Source organism: Vulpes vulpes, chromosome 7 (assembly GCF_048418805.1).
Source record: "Vulpes vulpes isolate BD-2025 chromosome 7, VulVul3, whole genome shotgun sequence".
Taxonomy (NCBI): Eukaryota; Metazoa; Chordata; class Mammalia; order Carnivora; family Canidae; genus Vulpes; species Vulpes vulpes.
Window position 1 is genome coordinate 117372573 of NC_132786.1, and position 22922 is coordinate 117395494.

At 34.6% G+C, this 22922-nt stretch overlaps 1 protein-coding gene across 2 annotated transcripts in view; it reads right to left on the reverse strand.

The window, feature by feature from the left end:
- Positions 1-12575: 12575 nt before the first annotated feature.
- The window catches only part of TMEM168 (transmembrane protein 168), a 30800-nt gene continuing 20453 nt past the window's right edge, over positions 12576-22922 (reverse strand). For both annotated transcript variants that reach the window (XM_072764780.1, XM_026012160.2), the window contains exons 4-5: positions 20983-21257; positions 12576-15819 (exon numbers count right to left, since the gene is read on the reverse strand). In XM_072764780.1, the coding sequence (XP_072620881.1) occupies positions 15272-15819; positions 20983-21257 (823 nt within the window). In that variant the 3' untranslated portion in view covers positions 12576-15271. The remainder of the gene's footprint in view (positions 15820-20982; positions 21258-22922) is intronic.

Here is a 22922-nt window from a genome sequence, read left to right on the forward strand (position 1 = left end):
GCCTGACTCCAGGCTCCATCTGGAGAGAGTAGGGAACCTGACTTGGGGCTCCATCCGGGGACCCTGAGATCATGACCTGGGCTGAAGGCAGATGCTTAACCACTGAGCCACCCAGGCACCCCTCCTGTGAAGATAATCTACTGTAATCCATAGGGTTGTTGCGGGAATTAAATGAGATGATAGAATCCTGAGCAAGAATTTACACGTCAGAGGCTGAAAGTCTATAGGGTATTCTTTTAGGGAGGAATCCAGTGAAAGTCCACTAATCCAGTTAATGATCGACTCCATTTTGAACATTCTTCAAGGTTCCTATGTATACTAGAATTTCACCACATATTCTTCTCTGCCTTGAAAGAAAACATTTTGAACACTTCAACTGAAGAGAGACAGCTTAGACCAGGACGACAGAAACAGGCTTCAGAGCAGGACCACCCAGGTTAGATCTTGCTTTTTCCTGCTGAGTGACATAGGCAGGTTAGACTACTTCCCTGCCTCATTTTCTCATCTCTAAAATATCAATAATGATAGTACCTCCTTCATAGGATTGTTGAAAGGATGAAATGGGTTAATATGTCATGGCTTTCAACAGAGGTTGGCTGTTGGTCAGTATTAGCTATTCTCTAGTGGTAAATTCAAAAATGTCTCTCAAATCAATCTGGCTTCTGGAAATTTATTTTTTAACTTAGTTCCAGTAACAGCAAAGCTAGTCTTAACAATTTTTCACACCCCCACCATTGAGAGCAAACTCGCATAACCCTGTTTATTTTTTTTATTTTATTTATTTATTTTTATAACCCTGTTTAAAACCTTATTTTCTACTTAGTTTTTTTTTTTTTAAGTCAGTTTTTAAAAAATATTCCAAGGAACTCTACTAAGCTCAATGAATTGTTTGCTATGTCTGTGGAATTGGCATCTCGAGAATCCAATTTGAAAATTAATATATTTGGCTCATTTTGATCTGCTTTGTTTTGATGTACAACAGTTTCCAAATCTGTTATCTTTTAAAAAATATTTTATTTATTCATTTTAGAGAGAGAGAGAGATGTAGAGTGGAAGAGAAAGAGAAGGAGGGAGAGAGAGCATGAGCCAAGGGGAGAGGCAGAGGTAGGAGAAGCAGACTACCCACTGAGCAGGGAGCCCAATGTGGGGCTTGATCTCAGGACCCAGAGATCACGACCTGAGCTGAAGGAAGATGCTTAATCATCTGAGCAACCCAGGCAGCCCCTAAATAGTTATTTTTCTATCAATAACAAATACCTAGTGATGCAGACGGCCTGACTGCGGAATTGTCAGAAAAGTTGGCTGAAAAATGCCATGGAAATACATTCAAAGAAAGCAATGGTATCTTCATTTTCCAAAAGTATTTTCACGACATGTTGCCAATTTTTAAGGTCACCTCAAATCAAGTAGCAATTATAGCTGCCACAAATAATTAGTAATTTGTATCACAAAACAACACTGGCTCATCAGCTCTGTTTCTTTCTGAATTATTATTTGCAATGCTTTATATAGATAATATAGTGAGAATTACAATGTAACTAGTTCATCTTATAAAGCTTAATTTAAAATGTATATAAAGAATGGTAGAAGCTCATAAATGATGAACGTAGGCATTAAAAATCAATTGCTGATAGAACTTGGGCATAAAATTAATGAGGCAGTTCATGTTTTCTGGTAATTTTTCTTCTATTGCATGGGATTTTCCATTAGAAACAAGAGTTTAAGGGATGGTGTGTCATCCATTTATTTTTTCTAGTGACAGTTTTTCTTCTCCAACTTGTTCTCTTATAATAGTCTTGGGACAAGCTATCATCACTTCAGCATTTATATTGTATATTAAAATACAGTGAACAGACCAGTATAGAAGACATTAGGAATTAAGCAGTAAAAAACATGAAGAAAATAAAATGAATGGACCTGGAAATAAGTGACCTGCAGGAAAACCATCAAACTCTTCCTTTTTTTATTTTCATTTTTATTTTTTTATCATTTGGGCAACAAAGTTCTCATTTTGTGGTAGATAATACATTCCTCATTTCTGAAAGAGTATGAAAATAGATTGAATACTTTTAAAAAGCAATATAGTTGGACGATAACTGTGCTGTATAAAGAATCATAGCCAACATCAGTTTCTTCCTGGGAAGTCATTAAAAGAGAATTGATTAGCAGGTTTGATATTCTTTGGCATAAATTAGATTTTATTTTGGACAAATCTTGGCTGGAAATGAATTTGCAAATTAAAATGTCTCCTAATGTAATTACATTGTCTTCTAGTATAAATCATTTCAGAAATGAAAACTCTAGTTTTAACAAGAAATGAATGCATATTCTTAGCAGAATTAAATGGAGATCCAAATAGAAACTGAAATGCATATGCATTGTGGACCACAAAATGGAAAAATATAGGTTGCATAGCATCTCCAAAATGCTTTGAATATGAGTAGCTGCACACAGGACTATAGGCTAAGTTTGGTGCATTTGTTTTAAGAATCTATGTATTTGTAACTTGAGAAATCTCAGGAATTTGAATTTTTAAAAGTGGGATTTGTTGCAAAACTTTTGTCCATCTGTTTCTTCTAGGCAATTAACTTAGGATATATTTAAATAACATGACTAATGTGTGTTTACTAAATGGTGGAAATTATGTCCTAGTGGGATGTGTGTTGAGGTTGGGATGAATTTGAACTGGTGTGAATCCTGTTTCTCATTTACTATCCGAGCAACCTTAGGTAAGCCTCATCTTCAAAATAGGGATAAGAAAAAACTTACCTTGCAGGTTCATGGTGACAGGATAGAAGAGAGTGACTTGCTGGTGCTCTAGGTTCCTGAAATATTCAAGAAGTAGTGGTTTTTAAACTTTAGGGATCTTATTAAAAAGGATGTCTTAGGACAAGGCAAACTGTTTGACTAAATCAATTACTCTCTTTTCTGTCATACTCCCATGTACTATCCATATAGGTCTTAAAACAGCAAATGTGGGTTTAAATATACCTTATTTCTATGAGTCATGCCTTTTGTATGTTCTGTTTTTCTCCCTTTCTTGCTTTTGAAGTCATTGGGTTTTTTAAATTCTATCAGTCTGAAAATGTTCCCTTATTTTATGGGAATAAATTTATGCCATTTTTTTACCCTAGAAATTACAAGTTGGTATTTTAGCCCTACTCCAGGAAAATATGACCAAATATGCTCCTAATTGCTTATGCTCTTTATCTTCATTTTCTCTGTATTTTACACCCAAGACATTATTATTTAACATAGTTTGTATTCATTTAAGTTCACCCATATGTGTGTGTGTGTGTGTGTGTATGTGTGTGTGTGTGTGTGTGTCTGTCTTTCTTTGGAATTCTTCGCTTTTACAGTCCGTCTTCTAACTGGTGTCCTTTTCCTTCTGCCCAAAAAATACCTTTCCTTCCTTCCTGCAGATCTGCTGGTAGTAAATTAAGCTTTTGCCTGTAATATTGTTACTACATCTTCATTCCTGAAGGATATTTTTGCTGGGTATAGATGTTGGTCATTATTGTCTCTCAGCATATTGATTATATAATGCTTTTGTCCTTTGATTTTTCTCATTGCTGTTACTGAAACAAAGCTGTTAGTATACATTCTGATTCTTTGAAGCTCCTTCTCTTTTTCTCTCTTTTTAAATCTAACTGCTTTAGATTTCTCTTTGTTTTTTTCTACAATCTCATTATGAAAGTCTGGATATAGATTTTTCAAAATTTCAATTTGATCAGGATCCATCACTAAAATAATTCCTTTTCTCATCAGAGCTAAAGTTATAAGATCATTCCCAGTTAGAAACCCCCATCTGCAAAAACCTAGTTTTAACCACAATTTTCTACAATCTTAACACCCACTACACACAAAGAAAACAATTTCTTGACTTATAAAATAAAGGAACATTAGAAACTTTTAAATTTATTTTCTACCTCTCTTCTGAATGACAGAACGTGAATATTACACTTATTATTTTCTTTGGCTTTCCACTCCTACAGGTGGGAGGTTAAAAATGAAGGGTAAGTGACTGCTCAAGGATGCAAGAAAAGCAGTCGAAAGGTTTTATTGAACTCTTTTTGACTACGAAAATCCTGTTGGGTCTGAAAAACATTTTTAAATCTACTGTAGCAAGTGTGACCAGCCAAAATGTTGTCAAGTATGACCCAGTGTTAAATGGTTGAATCCATAGATTATCCAGAAAGGCCAGATGAAAAGACCTGACATAGGGTACTTCAAGTCCTTCAGAGACACTACAAAGCAATCATGGATTTTGTTGAAATTCTTACCTGGAAATCTTTTATCTCAGCCAGAACCAAACTGTTATCCCTCAGCCTATGACAGGAATGTCTAATTTTTAAATGCCAAAAGAAATGCAGATGTAGCTCCTGGTAAATAGTCCTAGTCACAAGGGGCTAAAGTAACTGTATACAAGGGGAAGAATCATTTCCTAAAGTCAGCCCAGGAGTTCTGTTGAAACATTGTCTTCTTTCAAGACATAGGGAGAATGGTTCCATGTGAGGAGGGTCTGTGTTCTTTTATTTTGGACATTGTATCCTTCATGGCTCTGTAATCCTCCATAAGAGGGACCCTCAGGACCCTGGATTGAAAAATGGCTTCAAGTTTCTTATATATCCTATATATCCTTGGAGAAACCTCTGTGATTTTGGTATCTAAAATATGCCTTTACCATATATATTAATTGACAAATTCGTTCCAGATATCATTTGACATGATATATATATATATAGTATATATATATATATATATATATATATATATATATATATATGATATATATAGTATAGTTAAAAGTGAATTTCTATATTTGGTGTTTGGAAAGTGTAAATAATCTTGCCTCCATGCTGGTTCTACTTTAGCATTTGCTTAAAGTACCAGCAAAGTAGAGGTATAAAAACAAAGTAATTTGAAGAAGCTTGATATTTAATAAAAATATTTTTAAATTTCCCTTGCAATTTTGAACCATTATTTACTGAGTAGTTTGTTACTTTACAGTATTTGGGGATTTCTTTGGATGCTTTTATGATTGATTTTAATTTATTTTTGTTATGGTCATAGCATATATTTTGAGGGCAGTCATTGAATTTTAATGAGACTTGTTTTTTGACCCAGCATATGGTCTTGGTGAAAATTCTGGGTGCACTCAAAAAAAATATATACTCTGCAATTATTGAGTACAATGTTCTGAAAATACCATTTAAGTAAGTTAGTTAAAAGTGTTATTCAGGGGCACCTGGTTGGCTCATTTGGTTAAACGTCCAACTCTTGGTTTTGGCTCAGGTCATGATCCCAGGGTTGTGAGATTCACTCCCTTGTTGGGCTCCATGCTCAGTTCAGAGATTTTTATCCCCTTCCTCCTGCTCCTCCCTCTCTCTCATGTGTACGTGTCCTCTCTCTCTCTAAATAATAAATACTTTAAAAGTGTTGTCAAATCTTCCATAATCTTACTGATTTTCATCTAGTTATTCTAGCAATTACTGAAAGACCAGTGTTTAAATCTCCACATACGATTATAGATCTTTTTCCTTTGTTTCTGTCAATTTATGCTTCATGTGTTGTTTTGTTTTTTGTATTTTGTTTTTTTTTTTTTAAGGTTTATTTATTTATTCAGAGAGAGAGAGAGAGAGAGGCAGAGACAGGCAGAGGGAGAAGCAGGCTCCATGCAGGAAGCCCGACACGGGACTCGATCCCGGGTCCCCAGGACCACACCCTGGGCTGCAGGTGGGGCTAAACCACTGTGCCACCGGGGCTGCCCTTTTTTTTTTGTATTTTGAAGCTCTATTATTTGCATGCACATTTAAACCCTTTGGATAGGTAGGTCTTTTTATCAGTTTGAAATATCTCTATTTCTGAAAATGCTCTTTGTTTTCAAATTTGCATTGTCTGATACTAACATAATCACACCAGCTCTCTTATGATTAATATTTGCATCTTTTCCCTCATCTTTTTCCTTTAAAATGATTAGTGTCTTTATATTTAACATCTATTTCTTATAAACAGCCTGTTGTTGGATCTTGTTTTTCATCTAGTCAATTGGCTCTCTATCAGGAGTGATGTTGTTCCCCAGGGCACATTTAGAACTATCTAGAGACAATTTTGGTTCTTATAACTAAAGGGAAAGGGGTGATGCTACTGGGTAGAAGCTAGAGATGCTGTCTAACATGCTGTAATGCACAGGACAGTTTTCTACAACAAAGAGTTATGTGGTCTAAAATGACAATAGAGCTGAGGTTGTGAAAGTGATTTAGTTTGACAATCTCTGACTTTTAATTGAAGCAATTAGTCCATTTACATTTAATATAATTACCAATAAGGTTAACTTTAATTTTGGTATCTTGGTATTTGTTTTCTATTGTCCTATTGGTTCTTTGTTTCTTTTTTCTCTTTTCCTATTTTACTTTTTTTAAAGATTTTATTTATTCATGAGAAATACAGGCAGAGAAATAGGCAGAGGGAGAAACAGGCTCTCTTGGGGGAGGGGGGAGTCCAATGTGGGACTCAATCCCGGGACTCTGGGATCATGCCCTGAGCTGAAGGCAGATACTCAATCCCTGAGCCACCCAGACGTCCCTCCTTTCCTACTGTCTTTTGAATTAAAAAAAAAAAAATCAATTTTTTAAGCTTTCTATCTCCTCAATTTATTATTCCTCTTTGTTGTAATATATCTTGTTCTTCAAAGTTTTAATGTAAACATGTATTTATATCAGTATGGACACATAGTCTCCTATTTTACTCCGTGGGCTATAGTCTGCTACTATCATTATATATTCAAATTGTCTCCACTCTGGCCATTGGGAGTTGTTTTTAGCTGGTGTTTGTGCCTTTAAACTGTTACCGCATATTCTTTGAGCACTGACTGCTTTCTAGAACTAACAGATATTCCAGGCTTATCTTGTTCTTTTGCTTCTCCAACAAGAGTTACAAGAAGTAATCAGGTATTTCTCCAAAGAACATTGGTTTCTTTTAGTGGAGAATAATATTCAGAAGTCACAATATATGATATAGATGTATTCATTGCTATTGGGGCACTGCTAATCTCGAGCTCTCTTACAGGCAAAACTAAGTATTATATGTATAAAACACACACACATAAATGTTTAAATATATTTACATCTCTATTAATTTCTCTATTAACCACTTCCTCTTCCAACCCGACATCTTAGAGGTCATTCTAGTTCTCTCCATTTCATATTTGCAATTGCCCTTTGAAAGAAAAATATGCTCCTATCATCCTTAATGTATTTTTATATTTGATAAATCTCTCCTGTGTAACCAATCTCCTGTTACCCTCTCCCCCCCCCCCATCCCTAGTGTTCCCTTCTTAGCACATGCCAGATCATCCCCTTTTTTGTTGTTCTGGCACATTATGACATCCCATGCCATGGATTAACCACCCCACCATGATTGCCATCCAGGGATTTTTTTTTCTAATATAGTTATCAGTCCTAGAATATCTATTTGGTTCTGAAATTTCCTCTTTGCCTATTGTATTTGTCCTTTCCTGTAAATTCCTCAACACATTTTAGTTTTTAAAAACATTCTTGTCTGCTAGTAGCCTACAACTGTCAGTTGCCTGCATACTCTTTTTTAAAAAAATCTTTTATTGTTTTTTTAAATTTATTCCAATAAATTGAACATATAGTGTTGTATTAGTTTCAAGTGTACTATATCGTGGTTCAACAATTCTACACATTACTCAGTGTTCATCATGATGAATGTACTCTTAATCCCCTTCACCTATTTCACCCATTCCCCTACCCACCTACTCTTGTAACCATCTGTTCTCTGTAGTTAAGAGTGTTTTTGTGTCTCTTCTTTTTTTTGTTCATTTGTTGTTTCTTAATCTCACGTGAATGAAATACTGTGGTATTTGTCTTTTTTGACTTATTTCACTTAGCATTATACCTTCTAGACCCATCCATGTTGTTGCAAATGACAAGATTTTATTCCTTTTATAGCTGAGTAATATTCCATCGTGTGTGTGTGTGTATACACACATCATCTACTTTATCCAATCGCCTATTGACAGGCATTTGGGCTGCTTCCATAATTTGGCTATTATAAATAATACTACAATAAACATAGGGGTGCATATATCTTTTCAAAGTAGTGTTTTCATATTCTTTGGGTAAATATCCAGTAGTGGAATTAAAGATCATATAGTACTATTTTTAATTTTCTGAGGAACCTCCATATTGTTTTCCACAGTTCCTGCGTCAGTTTGCATTCCCACCAACAGTGCATGAGTGTTCCTCCCCCCCACCCCCCGATCCTCTCCAACATTTATTGTTTCTTGTGTTTCTTATTTTAGCCATTCTGACAGGTATGAGGTGGTATCTCATTGTGGTTTTGATCTGCAATTTCCTTGATGAGTGAGTGATGTTGAGCATCTTTTCATGTGTCTGTTGGCTATCTGTACATCCTCTTTGGAGAAATGTCTGTTCATGTCTTCTGCTCATTTTAAATTAGATTATTTATGGTTTTGGTATTGAGTTGTGTAAGTTCTTTATATGTTTTGGACACTAACCCTTTATTGGATACGTCGGTTGCAAATCTCTTCTCCCATTCAGTAGGTTGTCTTTTTGCTTTGTTGATAATTTATTTTGCTGTGCAGAAACTTTTTATTTTGATGTAGTCTCAATAGTCTATTTTTTCTTTTGTTTCCCTGCCTTAGGAGATATATCTAGCAAATTGTTCTTATGGCCCACATCAGAGAAATGACTACCTGTGCTCTTTTCTAGGATTTTTATAGTTTTATGTCTTACATTGAGGTTTTTAATCCATTTTGAGTTTATTTTTGTATATGGTGAAAGAGTGTGGTCCAGTTTTCCCAACAGGATTTGTTGAAGAGATTGTCCTTTTCCCATTGCATATTCTTTCCTGCTTTGTTGAAGACTAATTGACCATATAATTGTGGGTTTATTTCTGGGCTCTCTATTCTGCTCCATTGATTTATGTGTGTACTTTTGTGCCACTACCATACTGTTTTGATTACTACAGCTTTATAGCATGTCTTAATATCTGGGATTGTGATATTTCCAGTTTTGTTCTTCTTTTTAAAGATTGCTTTGACTATTTAAGGTCTTCTGTGGCACCATACAAATTTTAGGATCATTTATTCTAATCTAGTTGTGAAAAATGCTATTGGCATTTGGATAGGAATTTCAGTGAATCTATGGATTCCTTTGGGTAGTATAGACATAAACAATATTTGTTCTCCCAATTAATGAGCATGGAGTATCTTTCCATTTATTTTTTGTCATCTTCAATTTCTTTCATCGGTGTTTTATAGTTGTCAGAAAGGTCTTTCACCTCTTTGGTTAAGTGTATTCCTAGGTATTCTTTTTGGTGCAATTATAAATGAGACTGTTTTCTTAATTTCTCTTTCTGCTACTTCAGTATTTGTGTATAGAAATGAAATGGATTTCTGTATTTCTGTATATTGATTTTGTATCCTGTGGCCTTATTGAATTCACTTATCTGTTCTAGGAGTGTTTTGGTGGAGTCTATATAGTATCATGCCATCTGCAAATATTAAGTTTTACTTTTTCCTTACCAATTTGGATGCTTTTCCTTCTTTTTCTTGTCTGATTGCTGTGGCTTAGACTTCCTTTTGACTACTTACTCTTGCTAATGGGTCTGATTCCTCCCTTCTTTGTGTCTTATGTACAATGCAGAACACATTTTTAAAAATTATAACAGTGGAGAGTAAAGTGTACATTTGAGTCTGTTGAGGGAGTGCATGCCTTTCATTCTCTGGTAATTAGGGTGAGGAACTTATCCTTCAGAATTCTCCACAGGTTGAATTGAGCTAGAGGTGGGCTGCAGCTTTAATTAGACTGAGTTCACCTTCAGTTAGCCCAGTCCCTAATCTCCCATGCTACATCTGTCAAGACTGAGCATCTTTTTTTTTTTTTTAAGATTTTATTTATTCATGAGAGACAGACAGAGAGAGAGAGAGAGAGAGAGAGAGAGAGGGAGAAGCAGGCTCCATGCAGGGAGCCCGATGTGGGACTCAATCCTGGGACCCCAGGATCATGCCCTGGGCCGAAGGCAGGTGCCAAACCGCTGAGCCACCCAGGATCCCCAAGACTGAGCATCTTGATTATTTTAGTGTTTGAACTGGAATAAGAGTTGTTTTAGATAGTTTGGATCCAAATGTGGCAATTAAGTGTGATGCATAAGGCTATATAAATTCTGTCTCTAAGCCCTGCTCCACTACCAGTTTCTTGGCAAAATTCCAGGGCAAGGGGGCATGCTTGTTGGGTCAAGCTTTTAATGACCTTTCAGACCCATCTCGCCAGCCCACGATATTGTCAAAACTTCAGCCAATTTCTTTTTTCCTGCACAATCTTCTCACCTATGGCAGTTGCACTTCTAAGTCACCAGCACCCAGTCAGGCATTTGCCCCAGGTATAGAAGCTGCTCCAGTCTTTGTTACTTATGAACTCCTCTCTCTTTGGGATAGACATTGTCATTTTATTGTTATTGATGAATTAGTTGCTTTATGTATAAAGGAAGATAGGAATCCAAAGGGTAGGTGTTAGAGAAAAAGAGCAGTACAGAAGAGAAATTGGTGAGAATGGATATTAATGTAAGTGGATATGGATTACAAATTAAAATCCTCATTCCATTTTCCCTACCAGTACCTACTTGTGTAGAAATCATTATATGTTAAGGACTCCGAAGAACCTAGAAATGTCTATTATAAAACTGTTTTATGATGGCATAGGTGTAAAACTCCATATAGACAGAAACAAAATTATTTGCTTTCAGAAAATTCATTGCTATTTCTATTTCTAAGTCAGAACACAAAGGATTTCTTAAAAAAAAAAAAACCTCCATATATAGTGTGTCAATAACATTCAATATTATACCCAAAGAATCTTCGATGTCCTGGGGTGGGAAGGATAGAACAAATGACCTGCTACAAAAATAAAACTGCTTTGAAGTCTTCTGACTTACACTAAAAGCTAATGTAAGTCCTACCTACCAATACTTTTTTTTTTTTTTAAGATTTTATTTATTTATTCATGAGAGACCCAGAGAGAGAGGCAGAGACACAGACAGAGGGAGAAGCAGGCTCCTTGCAGGGAGCCCGATGTGGGACTCGTTCCTGGAACCAGGATCACGCCCTGAACCAAAGGCTCAACTGCTGAGCCACCCAGGCATCCCACTTTGGTATGTTTTAACATAAAAATGCTTTTACTTTACATGGAGTAAACATTGCTGGTCTATATCTAGGAAGATACACCATGTTCCTCTCTTATCCTTGGCACACTACTAAAAATCTTCAATTTGTGATAGATCGATATTTTGTAGGGACAGAAATGTAGTAACAATCTACTAAAATTGTCTATTCTAATTTAATACCTATAAAATGCTGTGAGGTCATTACACAAGATGACTGGTCAATTTTATTTTTTAATCAAAATGGTTTTTATGTATTAATATTTAAAAATTTACTGATTAACCTACAGATTTTAGTTTTGAATCAGCTTTGGTCTAAGTAAGAATAACAGCAACAGTACTTTCTAATACACATAAATGTAAATTACTGTCAACAAAACAGTTGCTCAAGGTAATTACTACTTAAATGTCATTTTTCATACTAGTCAATATGGAAGATACCCCAAACGTGAGATACTTGTAGTTGCCCTAGCTTGTTCTGTGAACCTGTTTATGTTGATAGGCCAATTTTTTGACTTTATAGTCTAGTTGTCACTGATGAGCATAGTAGCTATCTTCTTTGTTCATCAGACTTCTTTTAATAATTTCCATTTGTGAAAAGTCTCCAATTTGTCTAAATGTTTCTAAAGGGAAATCAATGAAAAGACTCAGTCTTTATCATATCAATGTCCTGATGAAAATGAATTCAACAAAAAGCTTTTTTGTGACATGAGCTATGTTTTAATTCAAACCTGAGGTTTTCCTTCTTTAATCTTGACATTTACTACTTTTAAAAAATGTGAAATGTTTGGGGCACCTGCCTGGCTCAGTTAGTAGAGAGCACAGTATTCTTGATCTTGGCGTTGTGAGTTTGAGCCCCATATTGGGCATGGGAGTTAGTAAGAAAAATATATTTTTAAAAATGTGACATGTTTTCCTTTGGTGATTCTGTAATAGTCCTTAATATTAACTGACTGAAGATCTTGAAAAAATATCGTTAAAATTATAAAGAAAATGAAGTGATTTGCAATCAAGTTATTCCAATTTCTCCTCAGGATTCTAAATTCAATGTCAAAAATATTCTTTTAATACCTCATCATGAGGAAGGCACTCTTCTGGGTAATTATATACCAGAAATATCAACATGTGTAAGCTTCTGCCTGAAAAGGGAGGAAGATCTAGTATGTTTCCAAAAAGAGGAGAGATGTTCAAAAAAGTACTGACTCCTTTGAGCCATTCACTATGAAATATACCTAACAGAATTCTTAAAAGTAAACCACTTTCTTCTGGCATACATAATGTTAGCTATCCCTTATGGAAAGGTAATGTACAACATTACTTTGAAGGAGTCTAAGCTCTAAATGGGAAAGAACACATATAAAAAGGCAGTACTCAAAACATCATATATATTTAGACCAAAATTTACAAAATGTACAGTTACAAATAGATTCTAATGAAGATTTTACTTTAAAAAAATCTACCCAGTAATGCATTAAATATAAATGCATTTTAATTAGCAATGCAATTTTTAATACACTTATGAAAACACTGGTCATAAAAATGGTCTTCTGTACAATTTTGTATTTATTAAGAAGAGCAAGATAGAAAGCTACGCAAGGATAAATCCAAATATCCCCAGGAAGAAGAGTTTAGTCAGAAGAAACTAAAAAATTTTTAATGAAATAATAGCATAACTGAAAAATTATAGGAAGAGAACTTGGTTCTCTTAATTAAAGAACTTGGTTCTTTAATTCATCACATAAGAGTATATACTTTTTTAAAAGACATTTTTTAGGGGGTGGTGCTTTTGTGGTTTCCTCAAGGCATCATGTAAGAAACAAATTAAGTCAACATTTTGTTGAAAAACATCTCCATGTCAACTATTGAAGCTATTTAGTGGACTGGTAAAGTTTTGCCCTAAAGTAATTCCTATTACTCCCAGTAACTCCTTGGTAAACATATGGTATATAAAATGAAAGCCGTAAGAAAATTGTCCTAATTAATGGTCAGATCGAGTTTTTAATCTCTAAGTTAGAGTAACCAATTAAAGTGGCAATTTTAATTTAGGATGCCACCTCTTAACTGTCCTTTTATAGTTTCTGGTTTGGGGAGGAGAATTCATTGCAGTGGATATTCTGTAACTTTGTGGTTAATAAATCGGCTTGAGTCACAGTTTTAGCTCAGAACTTTTTTGGTCATAGAAAATGTGTACCGAAATAACAGCCCTGTGGCTGTAAAGTCAGCTACCTTTTGAATCTGATGATTAGTACCATCTTAATATTACTTTATAAAGAATGCATAATATACCTTTATATTTGGCTTTCTCAGAGTAAAGACACATGCTTTAATTAAAGCTAATTCGCTCAATATTGGCTCGGAATTTTAAAAGATTTTACTTAATGCTAATTTAACTTTTTTGTAGCTATTAGCTCATAATTTTAACACCTGACTTTTCTCCTATACTAACTCTGAATAATAATGAAACATTATGCTATTTCATCTGGAAAATGTTGATATAAATATGTAACCAAATAGTGGAAAATTTCAAATCAACCTACCAACTCTAATAGATGGGCATTTTTTATGACTACCACTTTTAATATATATTAAAATTATTCAGTAACTAAAGTTTTTTGCACATTACATGAAAAATTAATTTTTAAAATTTTATTCAAAACATTAGGAAAATCATATTCAAAACACAGAAATAATCAGACCGTAACAGCGCTGCATAGATAGTGGTATACGAGTTCCCTGACACTAAGTGACTTCTACCTAACAAAAACTTCAGTTTTCAAGTCACCAGGTAGAAAATGGTAGAGGCGTTACTTCCTCTCTGAGGCTGGAAAAATGGCTTCAATGGTGAGAAGTCACACTTTAAACGACAAAGATTAGATTATCCCCTAACTTAATTCTATTCCCCTCCTGTTACTTCTCTGATATGAACATGTAGAATGTAAGGATTACTGGAAGGGAACAGGAGGTAAATTACCTCTTAGGGGATACCCAGATCAGTGCCTGCTTTAATCAGACAAAACACTGAATTAAGTTTTAAAAATTACAACCACACCATTATGCATAACAAAAACTGCCAATATGAGTACTTTTTTACATAATACATTACATGTATACAAGAAAAAAAATGACCTGTTTCCAATCCCTTGACCTTCAATAGAAAAAAATGGCATCACTAATGAGAGAGCTGAAAGATAATTTTCATGGCAGAGCATTAATTCCCAAGATCAAAATCATTTCTGAATAGTGAAAATAGCCTAAATCAACGAGAAATTGCCTTTTTTTTTTTAAAGTTTACTTTTTGAAAGGGAAGACAATTAGTAGCTGGAAACACTGTTCATTAAAAGTTACCCTGAGAAAGACTTAAAATTGCCAGTGCTTTCAGAGCCCCTCCTCCGCCCCCAACAATGCAGGAAGGAGCCCTCTGTAGGCTTCTAGCTTCTTACAGTTACCTAAGGGAAGAATGTTTTGATCTCAACAGTCACTTGGGCTTTTCTGCTACACTGGTAACAGGCCACAGTGAAGACATCAGGAGACTATAAGCAAATTTTTGCATTCATTTCAGGCTTCTCCCTTTATCCTTTCTAAAGAAAGAATTTGTCATTCTTCAAATGGTCTTGGACTCAAACCTACTGTTCACAAAGAAAATCCTTTGTAAGCAAACTGGAAATTTTCTTATAATAGTAAACAAACTGTCTGGTCTACATTCTCTAATCATGCCTAGAAAATAAGGCATTAGTAATTCTTCATCGGCCACTGCAGAGCACAGACAAGTGTTTTCTTTCTAATCTGAGGCATAGGCAAACATTCTTCAAAGTGCATTGTTATTTTTAACATCTCTTATGCATTTACACAGCATCAGCATTTATGACTCCTTACATACTTGTAGGATAAAACGCTTATTCCTAACATCTTACAATACACCATAATTACTTGAGAAAAGACAAAGCGAGAGCGGCTACAGAAGTAGCAAGAGATTTTTCCCAAATAAAAAAAACAATATACAAAAAATGGCAAGTTAGTGATAACTGGTAGTATGAACTCTCAGTAACATTCCACCTTGGGTTCCAAATTACGATTTGACAAGTTTGAAGCCTTGTCCTGTGTCCAGCACAGTGGGAAGAAACCAACTCATTTTTAATCTTTTCAAACACCTAAAGCAAGTTTTGCAGATCCAAAAGAGGTTCAGACCACACAGCCAATTTGCCAAATGCACCAGTGGATATGTAATACGAGGAAAGTGTAACATCCAGTGCTTGGCCACGTCGCTGCCTGTTGGCAAATGCAGAGTGTAGTCGCTCCAGCGCTTTGACACACCGTACACAGCTTTCACAGCGCGGCCCTTTTCAGTCCAGCAGATGTTATTGCTGGGGTTGCAGTTATACTCCACCCAGTCTTTTGTAAAGTCACCCAGCTGTGGTGGGTCAGCTTCTTCAATATCTATGGTCTTTGTCATCTCTGCTCCTTGTACCGCAACGTACTGATCATTGATTTTTCTCACTTCTTTCACCCACGGGACTGAATTCTCACTGTCTAATACGATAATAAGGCGAGAACAGAAGGAGGCATTCTTTTCTCTCCACCACTCTAAAAGTGTGTCAAGGCGCAGTATGTCTCCACCTGTGAACAAAAGAAGACTCAATAGGGTAATAATTTCTGAAGCCTCCTCTTAAGTATATTTTCTTTAAGTTCCTGGAATTAAATATATGTAGGACAAAAAAATAGATGGAACATTCCTTTCAAAGAATTTTTAAAAACAGACTCTCAATTTCAGATTAAAAAAAAAAATCCTTATTACAGTAAAAAAGGAATATGTTACAATAAATTAAGAAAGTTGTCTCATGAAGTTTAGTTTTAAAAAATTAAGATTTAGTGAAAAAAATGAAATCCTACTATTCTGCATCAGGAGCAGCAAATTATGGCTTATGGGCCAATCCAGCCTGCCATCTGTGTTTGTATGGCCTGAGAGCTAAGAATTTATTTACATTTTTACATGGTTAAAAATCCAAAGAACAAAAGTTTGTGACATGTGAAAATACAGGAAACTTAAATTGTATACTATTATTTTCATAAATAACATTCATTTACATTCTGTCTGTGGCTGCTTTTGTTCTATGGTGCCTAAGCTGAGCAGTTACTATTGGGTCTTTATGGCTACTAAGCCAAAAATATCTGGCCCTTTACAGAAAAAAGTTTGTTGGTCCTTGATAATCACTGATCAATTAATGTTACCTTGCCTCATATGTAGGTACCTACCAAAAGAAAAAGAAACACTCTTCCTACCTGTGCCAATAATAAATTTAGAATGGCTATTTAAATCTGTTTTATTAACTGAAAAACAACACAGGACTAAAAAAATACATACCCAGAAAGGTCTAAAGCAAATGTGTCTTAAAGCTGGTAGGTTTTACATCTAGTTCATTAGACAAAGGTCTTCTTGTATTAATTTTGATTTTTAAATATATTACACTAAAATACTATCCTGACTAATTTTTGTCATCCTCTTAAATTTTGGGCCCCAGCAATTGCCATCCTTATTCAACCTACTCCTGGCTCTGTTTCAATGGTACATTAATATTCATACAATCATTCCAATTCTAGGGAATTTATCCTGAGGAAAGGGCAAAAATGGGGACAAAAATTACATATAAAGATCTTCTTCCCACTGTTACGTGTAAAATCTGAAACAACTCGGAGGAATGGAAATAAACTATGAGGGAGAATTGTAATAAAATGGTATTGGGACACCTGGGTGGCTCAGTGGTTGAGTGTCTGCCTTTGGCTCAGGTTGTAATCCCGGGGTCTTGCATCAGGCTCCCACAGGGAGCCTGCTTCTCTCTGCCTCTGTCTCTGCCTCTCTGTGTGTCTCTCATGAATAAATAAAATCTTTAAAATAAATCTTAAAATAATAGAACGGTATTTATAAAGAAATTTTGATGATGAGAAAATGTCTATGATACTAGGAGAGAAAGTATGACATGGAAGTGTATCTATAAAAACAATAGTTATTGCTGGGTGTTTGGATTTCAGTAATTTTTTTTATACTTTGCTATATTTTCTACCATTTTTACATTGAGCATATGGTACTTATATGATTAGGAAAAAGTCTTAACATGGTACAGTTTACTGGCACAAGCTCCAACAACCTCAGATACACATCTCTACCTAGAGCAACCATTGTCTTATCAAAATGACAACACTGGGGAGAGAGAGACAGGGACAGACAGAGGGAGGGAGGGAATTTTTTAGTATTTACATTCAATTAGTAATATGACCTCTGAAGCCAGGGCATAACACATTCTTTACGAACAATTAATATTCTTTTATTCAGCAGTCTACTACTATACTCAGACTCTTGACAATGAAAAAGTTGTTTTTAAAGTCATCATTTCAGAGGCACTATTTCAATACATGGTGTCCATATATTACTAATGTGTTGCTTCACAAAGAGCTCCAGAAGGTATCTTTTATTATATGGTAAAACGTTAACTTTTCATTATTGCCAGTTCTTTCAATTTCTCTAGAGATCAGAGAATGACACAAGATTACAAGAGCAATTATACAAATTCCATCTGCCACAAAACAACATCATTGTCTAACTTGCCTTCTACAACTATTTCAACAAATATTCTAAAAGCACATTCTACACTACTTCTATGTGCTCTTTACATATCAATAAGAGATTTAAAGGAGCATTTAAGCCTTTCAACTATTTCTCTTCCCCTGTTTTGTTTTGCTCTGCTTTCTCCTATGAATAGGTCCTATGTTGCATCTGGCTTTTGGCCAAGATGCAAAGCACTTAACATTTATCTCAGCTAACAGCCATCTGATGCAGTTAAAGTAATTGAGACTGCTTTTTAAAGGCTCTGTTTATCTGTGATAAACTGATTCACAGATTATCTACCTTTTTTGTCATTTCTCTCATCATTATCATAATTATTTTTTACTCTCAGAGGTAAAAATACCAGGGTCCATATTATGAAGCCTCATAAATGTAAGGAGTCTACATCGTCTAACAAATATTGTCATCGTCTAAGTAAAGATATATAAAGGCAGATACAGAATTCTCTTTCTCACAGTGGTATTTAGTATTTAGTTCTGGACCCACTCTTAACTTGCTAACTCAGGTAAAATCCAGTTATCATGTTTCCTATTTTACAGGTGTTTAGAAAGATGTAATTTTCACAGCTTACAGCTCTTTGTCACACGGGCTGGAATGGATTAAAGCATTTTCCTCCAAGCAGGAGGAAAATTTTTAGTTCTATTTTTTAGTACTATCTGCCTTTCAGGGCTATGGCACCCCCATAGCCCAGGGCTATGTCTCTGTCAGTCAGGAACTGACTTCAGTTCCTGAGGAAGGCTCAGCCTCTACACCTGGTCCAACCTGGTTACCTTCAAGTGGGCTTGGTGCCTCAAGCTGAGAGAGTATACAGGATGAAGCTACCCTTCTTGGAGAAGGCAGGGCCATGTCAAGCAATGCTTTCTCCACTGTGTTCTACTTTTTATTGTAAAAAAAAGTAAAAAAATGTCTACCACCAAGAAAGTTATACATACAAGAATAAATCTTCCTGGCTAAGAGAGGAGTTGTATAACGGTGTTAACTTATTGGTGACATATTAAAAAAAAAAATTCTATAAAGATACCATTCCAGAATATAATTGCTAGATATCTATCTAAAATATAGCCACACTTTAGAATATTTAAGTCTTCATAAATTATTGCTAACTCAGTGAGTGAAAATTTAAGAACACTGATATATATGTTATTTGTGTTGGTGTCTATTATTTTTCCTAGGAAAAGAAAAAGCTGATATAAATAGCAGTAAACTATACATCTAGAATTTATTTCCAATGCCATCTTTTAAAAGATGCTTGAAATCTTAAAAGATTTAGGAGGAAAAATACATATGTTCTGAAAAAAATTTATATTAATCTTTCATGTAAAAATACAACAAGCTTACTTTTTAAATCACTTTCTTAAAATACTTACAAATAACCAAGGATATATGCATGACCACCAAAATTATATCTTTTATCCCTTTTGATTTGGAGACAGTTCATTATTATAAGCATTGCAGTAAGTTTTCAATAATCAATCCTAGGTTTTAGGTCTGAAATTCTATTTCTGTAAAGATTTTTGAATTGACGACAACTTTTTCTTCTGTGTTCTAAGGTCAAGTACACAGAATACTATACTTTATCTAGAATTAAAATAGCCATAAAGGTTAAAAAGTTGTTTTCTACATTGGGTTACAGGTTAAGTAAAAGATTTCCCAAACTATATTCAAGTAATTTTGATGTTGACTACATTCTTCTACAGTATTTTAGAAAATGGGTGAACCATGCTACCAAAAATATCTACTAAAACAGAGTATGTGATTTTCTCTATCTTAATGGTTTTTGCCTTTGGCAGCACAAGGGGGAAAAATACTTCAAGGGGTTAGGCAGGTCTGGATTTGAATCATGGTTCCATCACTTACCAAATGTATGGCCACAGAGATGTAACAACTTGGAAGTTTTCATTTTATTCTTTAAAAAATGAAGAGATGAGAGAGGTCATAGTACTTACCTCAAAATATTTCAAGTGAAGATTAAATTTAATGTATATAAAGTGCCAAGCATCATAACTGCTTCAAATATGCCCCATAAATGTTTGTCTTTACTTCTAGACAGCCAATAAGTTATTCAATAATTATTTGCAAAATCAAAAATTACAACAGTATTTTTTGATAAAACCCTCATTACAAATCTAGCATGAAATTAGTGAGACCATGATGGTTAAGATCATCTCTACTTGGAGTTCCAGTGTTGAGGGAGGTCTCTCTGTCCTTCCATAATACTTCTGTTGATATTTGTCCTTGATCTGAATATCTATTTCTACTTATGTCAATTCTATTATTTCTGTGTGTTCTCGGTATAAAACATCTACAATATTTAAGGAAAAAAGAGGATAGAATTAAGTTCCAGAAGAACTATTTCTAACATAAAATAAGAAAAAAATCCCCCCCCCCGGCCCGCCATGATTCATTCAGTGATTTCATCCATCTATCCATTACTTAAGGATCCCTACTAGGGATAGCCAGGCTCTATTCTAGGTGCTAAGCAAGTAATTCATAAAGCTCATGACTTACATATACAGAGTTTCTAATCTAGTTGGGAAGCTCAACAAATTTACATATAAAATAGATCTCAATCTCCCTCTCTCATGACAGGGAGATTTAATACTACCCCCTCATTTTACAGAGGAGAGAATTGCTATAGAGAAGTTAGGTAATTTGTCAAAAATAAAACTTGTGACAAAACCAGGACCAGAACCAAGGTCTCCTGATCTAAGCGCTAGTCCCACCATTCACATCACTTGCTGTTCAAAATTTTGGTGAACTGTCTAACATAAATAAAACTGCATATGTACAAACTACTGAAATGCATATGTACAAACACTGAAATCAGCATCCATAACATTTAAAGACTTAGAAGTATAGGTCAAATTAATCAGCTTCCAAAAAATGGAATTTTAATAATTCTGAAAACACATTAAGCAGATTTTTTTCTTCCAGTCAATATAGGACATAATTCTCATAATAATCTCTTTAGAGATTACTAATATTATGCTAAACAAGTATGCTAGAGAAAAGAAAAATAAAACAGAGTCACATGTATACTTAGTAAACTGTGAAGTAGAAAATTTGAGAATTTTTGGAAATTAATGTTTCAGTGTGAAGGGTTTAGATTTCCATGAATAGGTCTATCTTAGTAATAGTGAAATTGCCAGAGGTGCATTTACCTGCAAGAGCCCACTCTCCTGTGCCATGGGTATGCCCACTGTAATACAAAACATATGTATCATGTCTAGGTCCATCCACAGTCCGAAGTTCAAGGAAAGCTTTCAGTTTGGAATGCAGAGTATCAAAAGACAGTCCACTTGTGGAATAGTCACATCCATAGGTCTCAATCATATGATATGCAAAAAATCTTTGGATAGCATTGAGCATGCCAGTAGACCTCAAATTTAACTCCTGTACGTGTTCTGGTGGAAGAAGTGTTGGCTGACCATCAGGACTGAAGAACAAAAAAATGATTTTTGTGTTAAAAGAGTGTTCATTCTATGTCACAGTCTTACCCTTCACTTATAATTATCTAAGAATCATTAACAGTTGCTGATAACTAAATGGCAGAATTTTTTTAAAAATCCTTTTTTCAAAAGTGCTAAGAATTAAGCTTGAACATCAGAGCCTAATTTCTAAAAGTTTTACTTCTAACCAATAAAATAATTACCAAACTGAAAGCTGGGAAAATATCTCCAAATGTAGATAATACTATTTTTGGTTCTGTATTCATAGTTTTACCAAATGTAAGATATGGAATAAGACTTTCTAAAAGCAAGATCATACATATCTTACCCTGTGTTTCAGGAACACCAAGGTGTAGGAACTATAATGAAAGAACTGTTTTCCTTGACAAAATTTTAACAAAATATGGAAGCAATGTGTTTTATATTTCTATATTGAAAAAGCTTTATAAAGTTCAAGTTCTACTAACATAAGTAACATAAATGACAGAAGAAACTACATTGTAAGTGGCATTTTGAAGCAATTTTAAAAATTTAGGCCTACTCCCTTATACTACAGAACACTAACCAGAGACAGATCTGATCCTAGAACAAATGTAAAATGGTAACCTAGTAAAGATGATTAAATCACATCTTAAAACTAGCAGAATCAAAATACCAATATTGAGGGAGGAAAAATATGATCACTCCTTTTCAGAAAAAGAATTTTCAGAAAAGGAATGTCTTTCAGTAGTCTTGAAAACGTCATATATTACCAGTATTATTCTATTACCAGTTTTCATTACAAAAATAAGGCATTTTGTTCTCCATTTGTAACATTTAGCAGTCACAAACAGTAAAATAAACAATGCATTAACAAAAATTATAACAGAATAAATATCTGTGCAAATTACTATTTCCACATATTTTCTCACCTGAACTATCACATCTTACTTTATGGGACCCTCTTAAATCTATTTCTTTTACTTCTCATATGAATTTGCCACTTTTTATAAAGCCTTTACCAGGGAGGAAAATATTTAATACAAATAGTCCATTTTTGGTTTTTATGTCAAATATTTGAAATAAAACTTTTTTTATTTCAAGTCTTCCTCCTCCCCCATCTTGAAAACCACCACAGAAAATATGAATATTTGGCAATCAAAATTTATTAATAGCAAAGAACTATTTTTTTTTTTTGTATTTCAAAGTACTATTAAAAATTTTTATTGTGGCAGTATTTACAGATTCAAAAAGACCTGCCACACATTTAGGGGCGAAATTATTTTGGAATAAAACTACAATGAAACAAATAATGCTTAACTTCATTCCCAACTTTGTAAATTTCTGGTATTTGTATGACATTTTCCAATGGGCACTGTTTTTACATTCATATTCTCATTAGCTCTTCATGATGTTCCTCTGAGATGGAAAGAATAGGTATTATTTGCATTTTGGGGGGAGGAGGTGGGGCAAGAGGGGAGGGAGAGAATCTTAGGCAGGCTCCATGCCCAGCACAGAGCCTTCTCTGTGGGGGCTCTTTCTTACCACTCTGAGACCATGACTTGAGCTAAAATACAAAGTTGGACACCTAACCAACTGAGCCACCCAGACACCTCCTATTGCTTGCATTTTAGATAAGGACACTGAAGTTCAGAGAAGTTAAGATTTGCCTA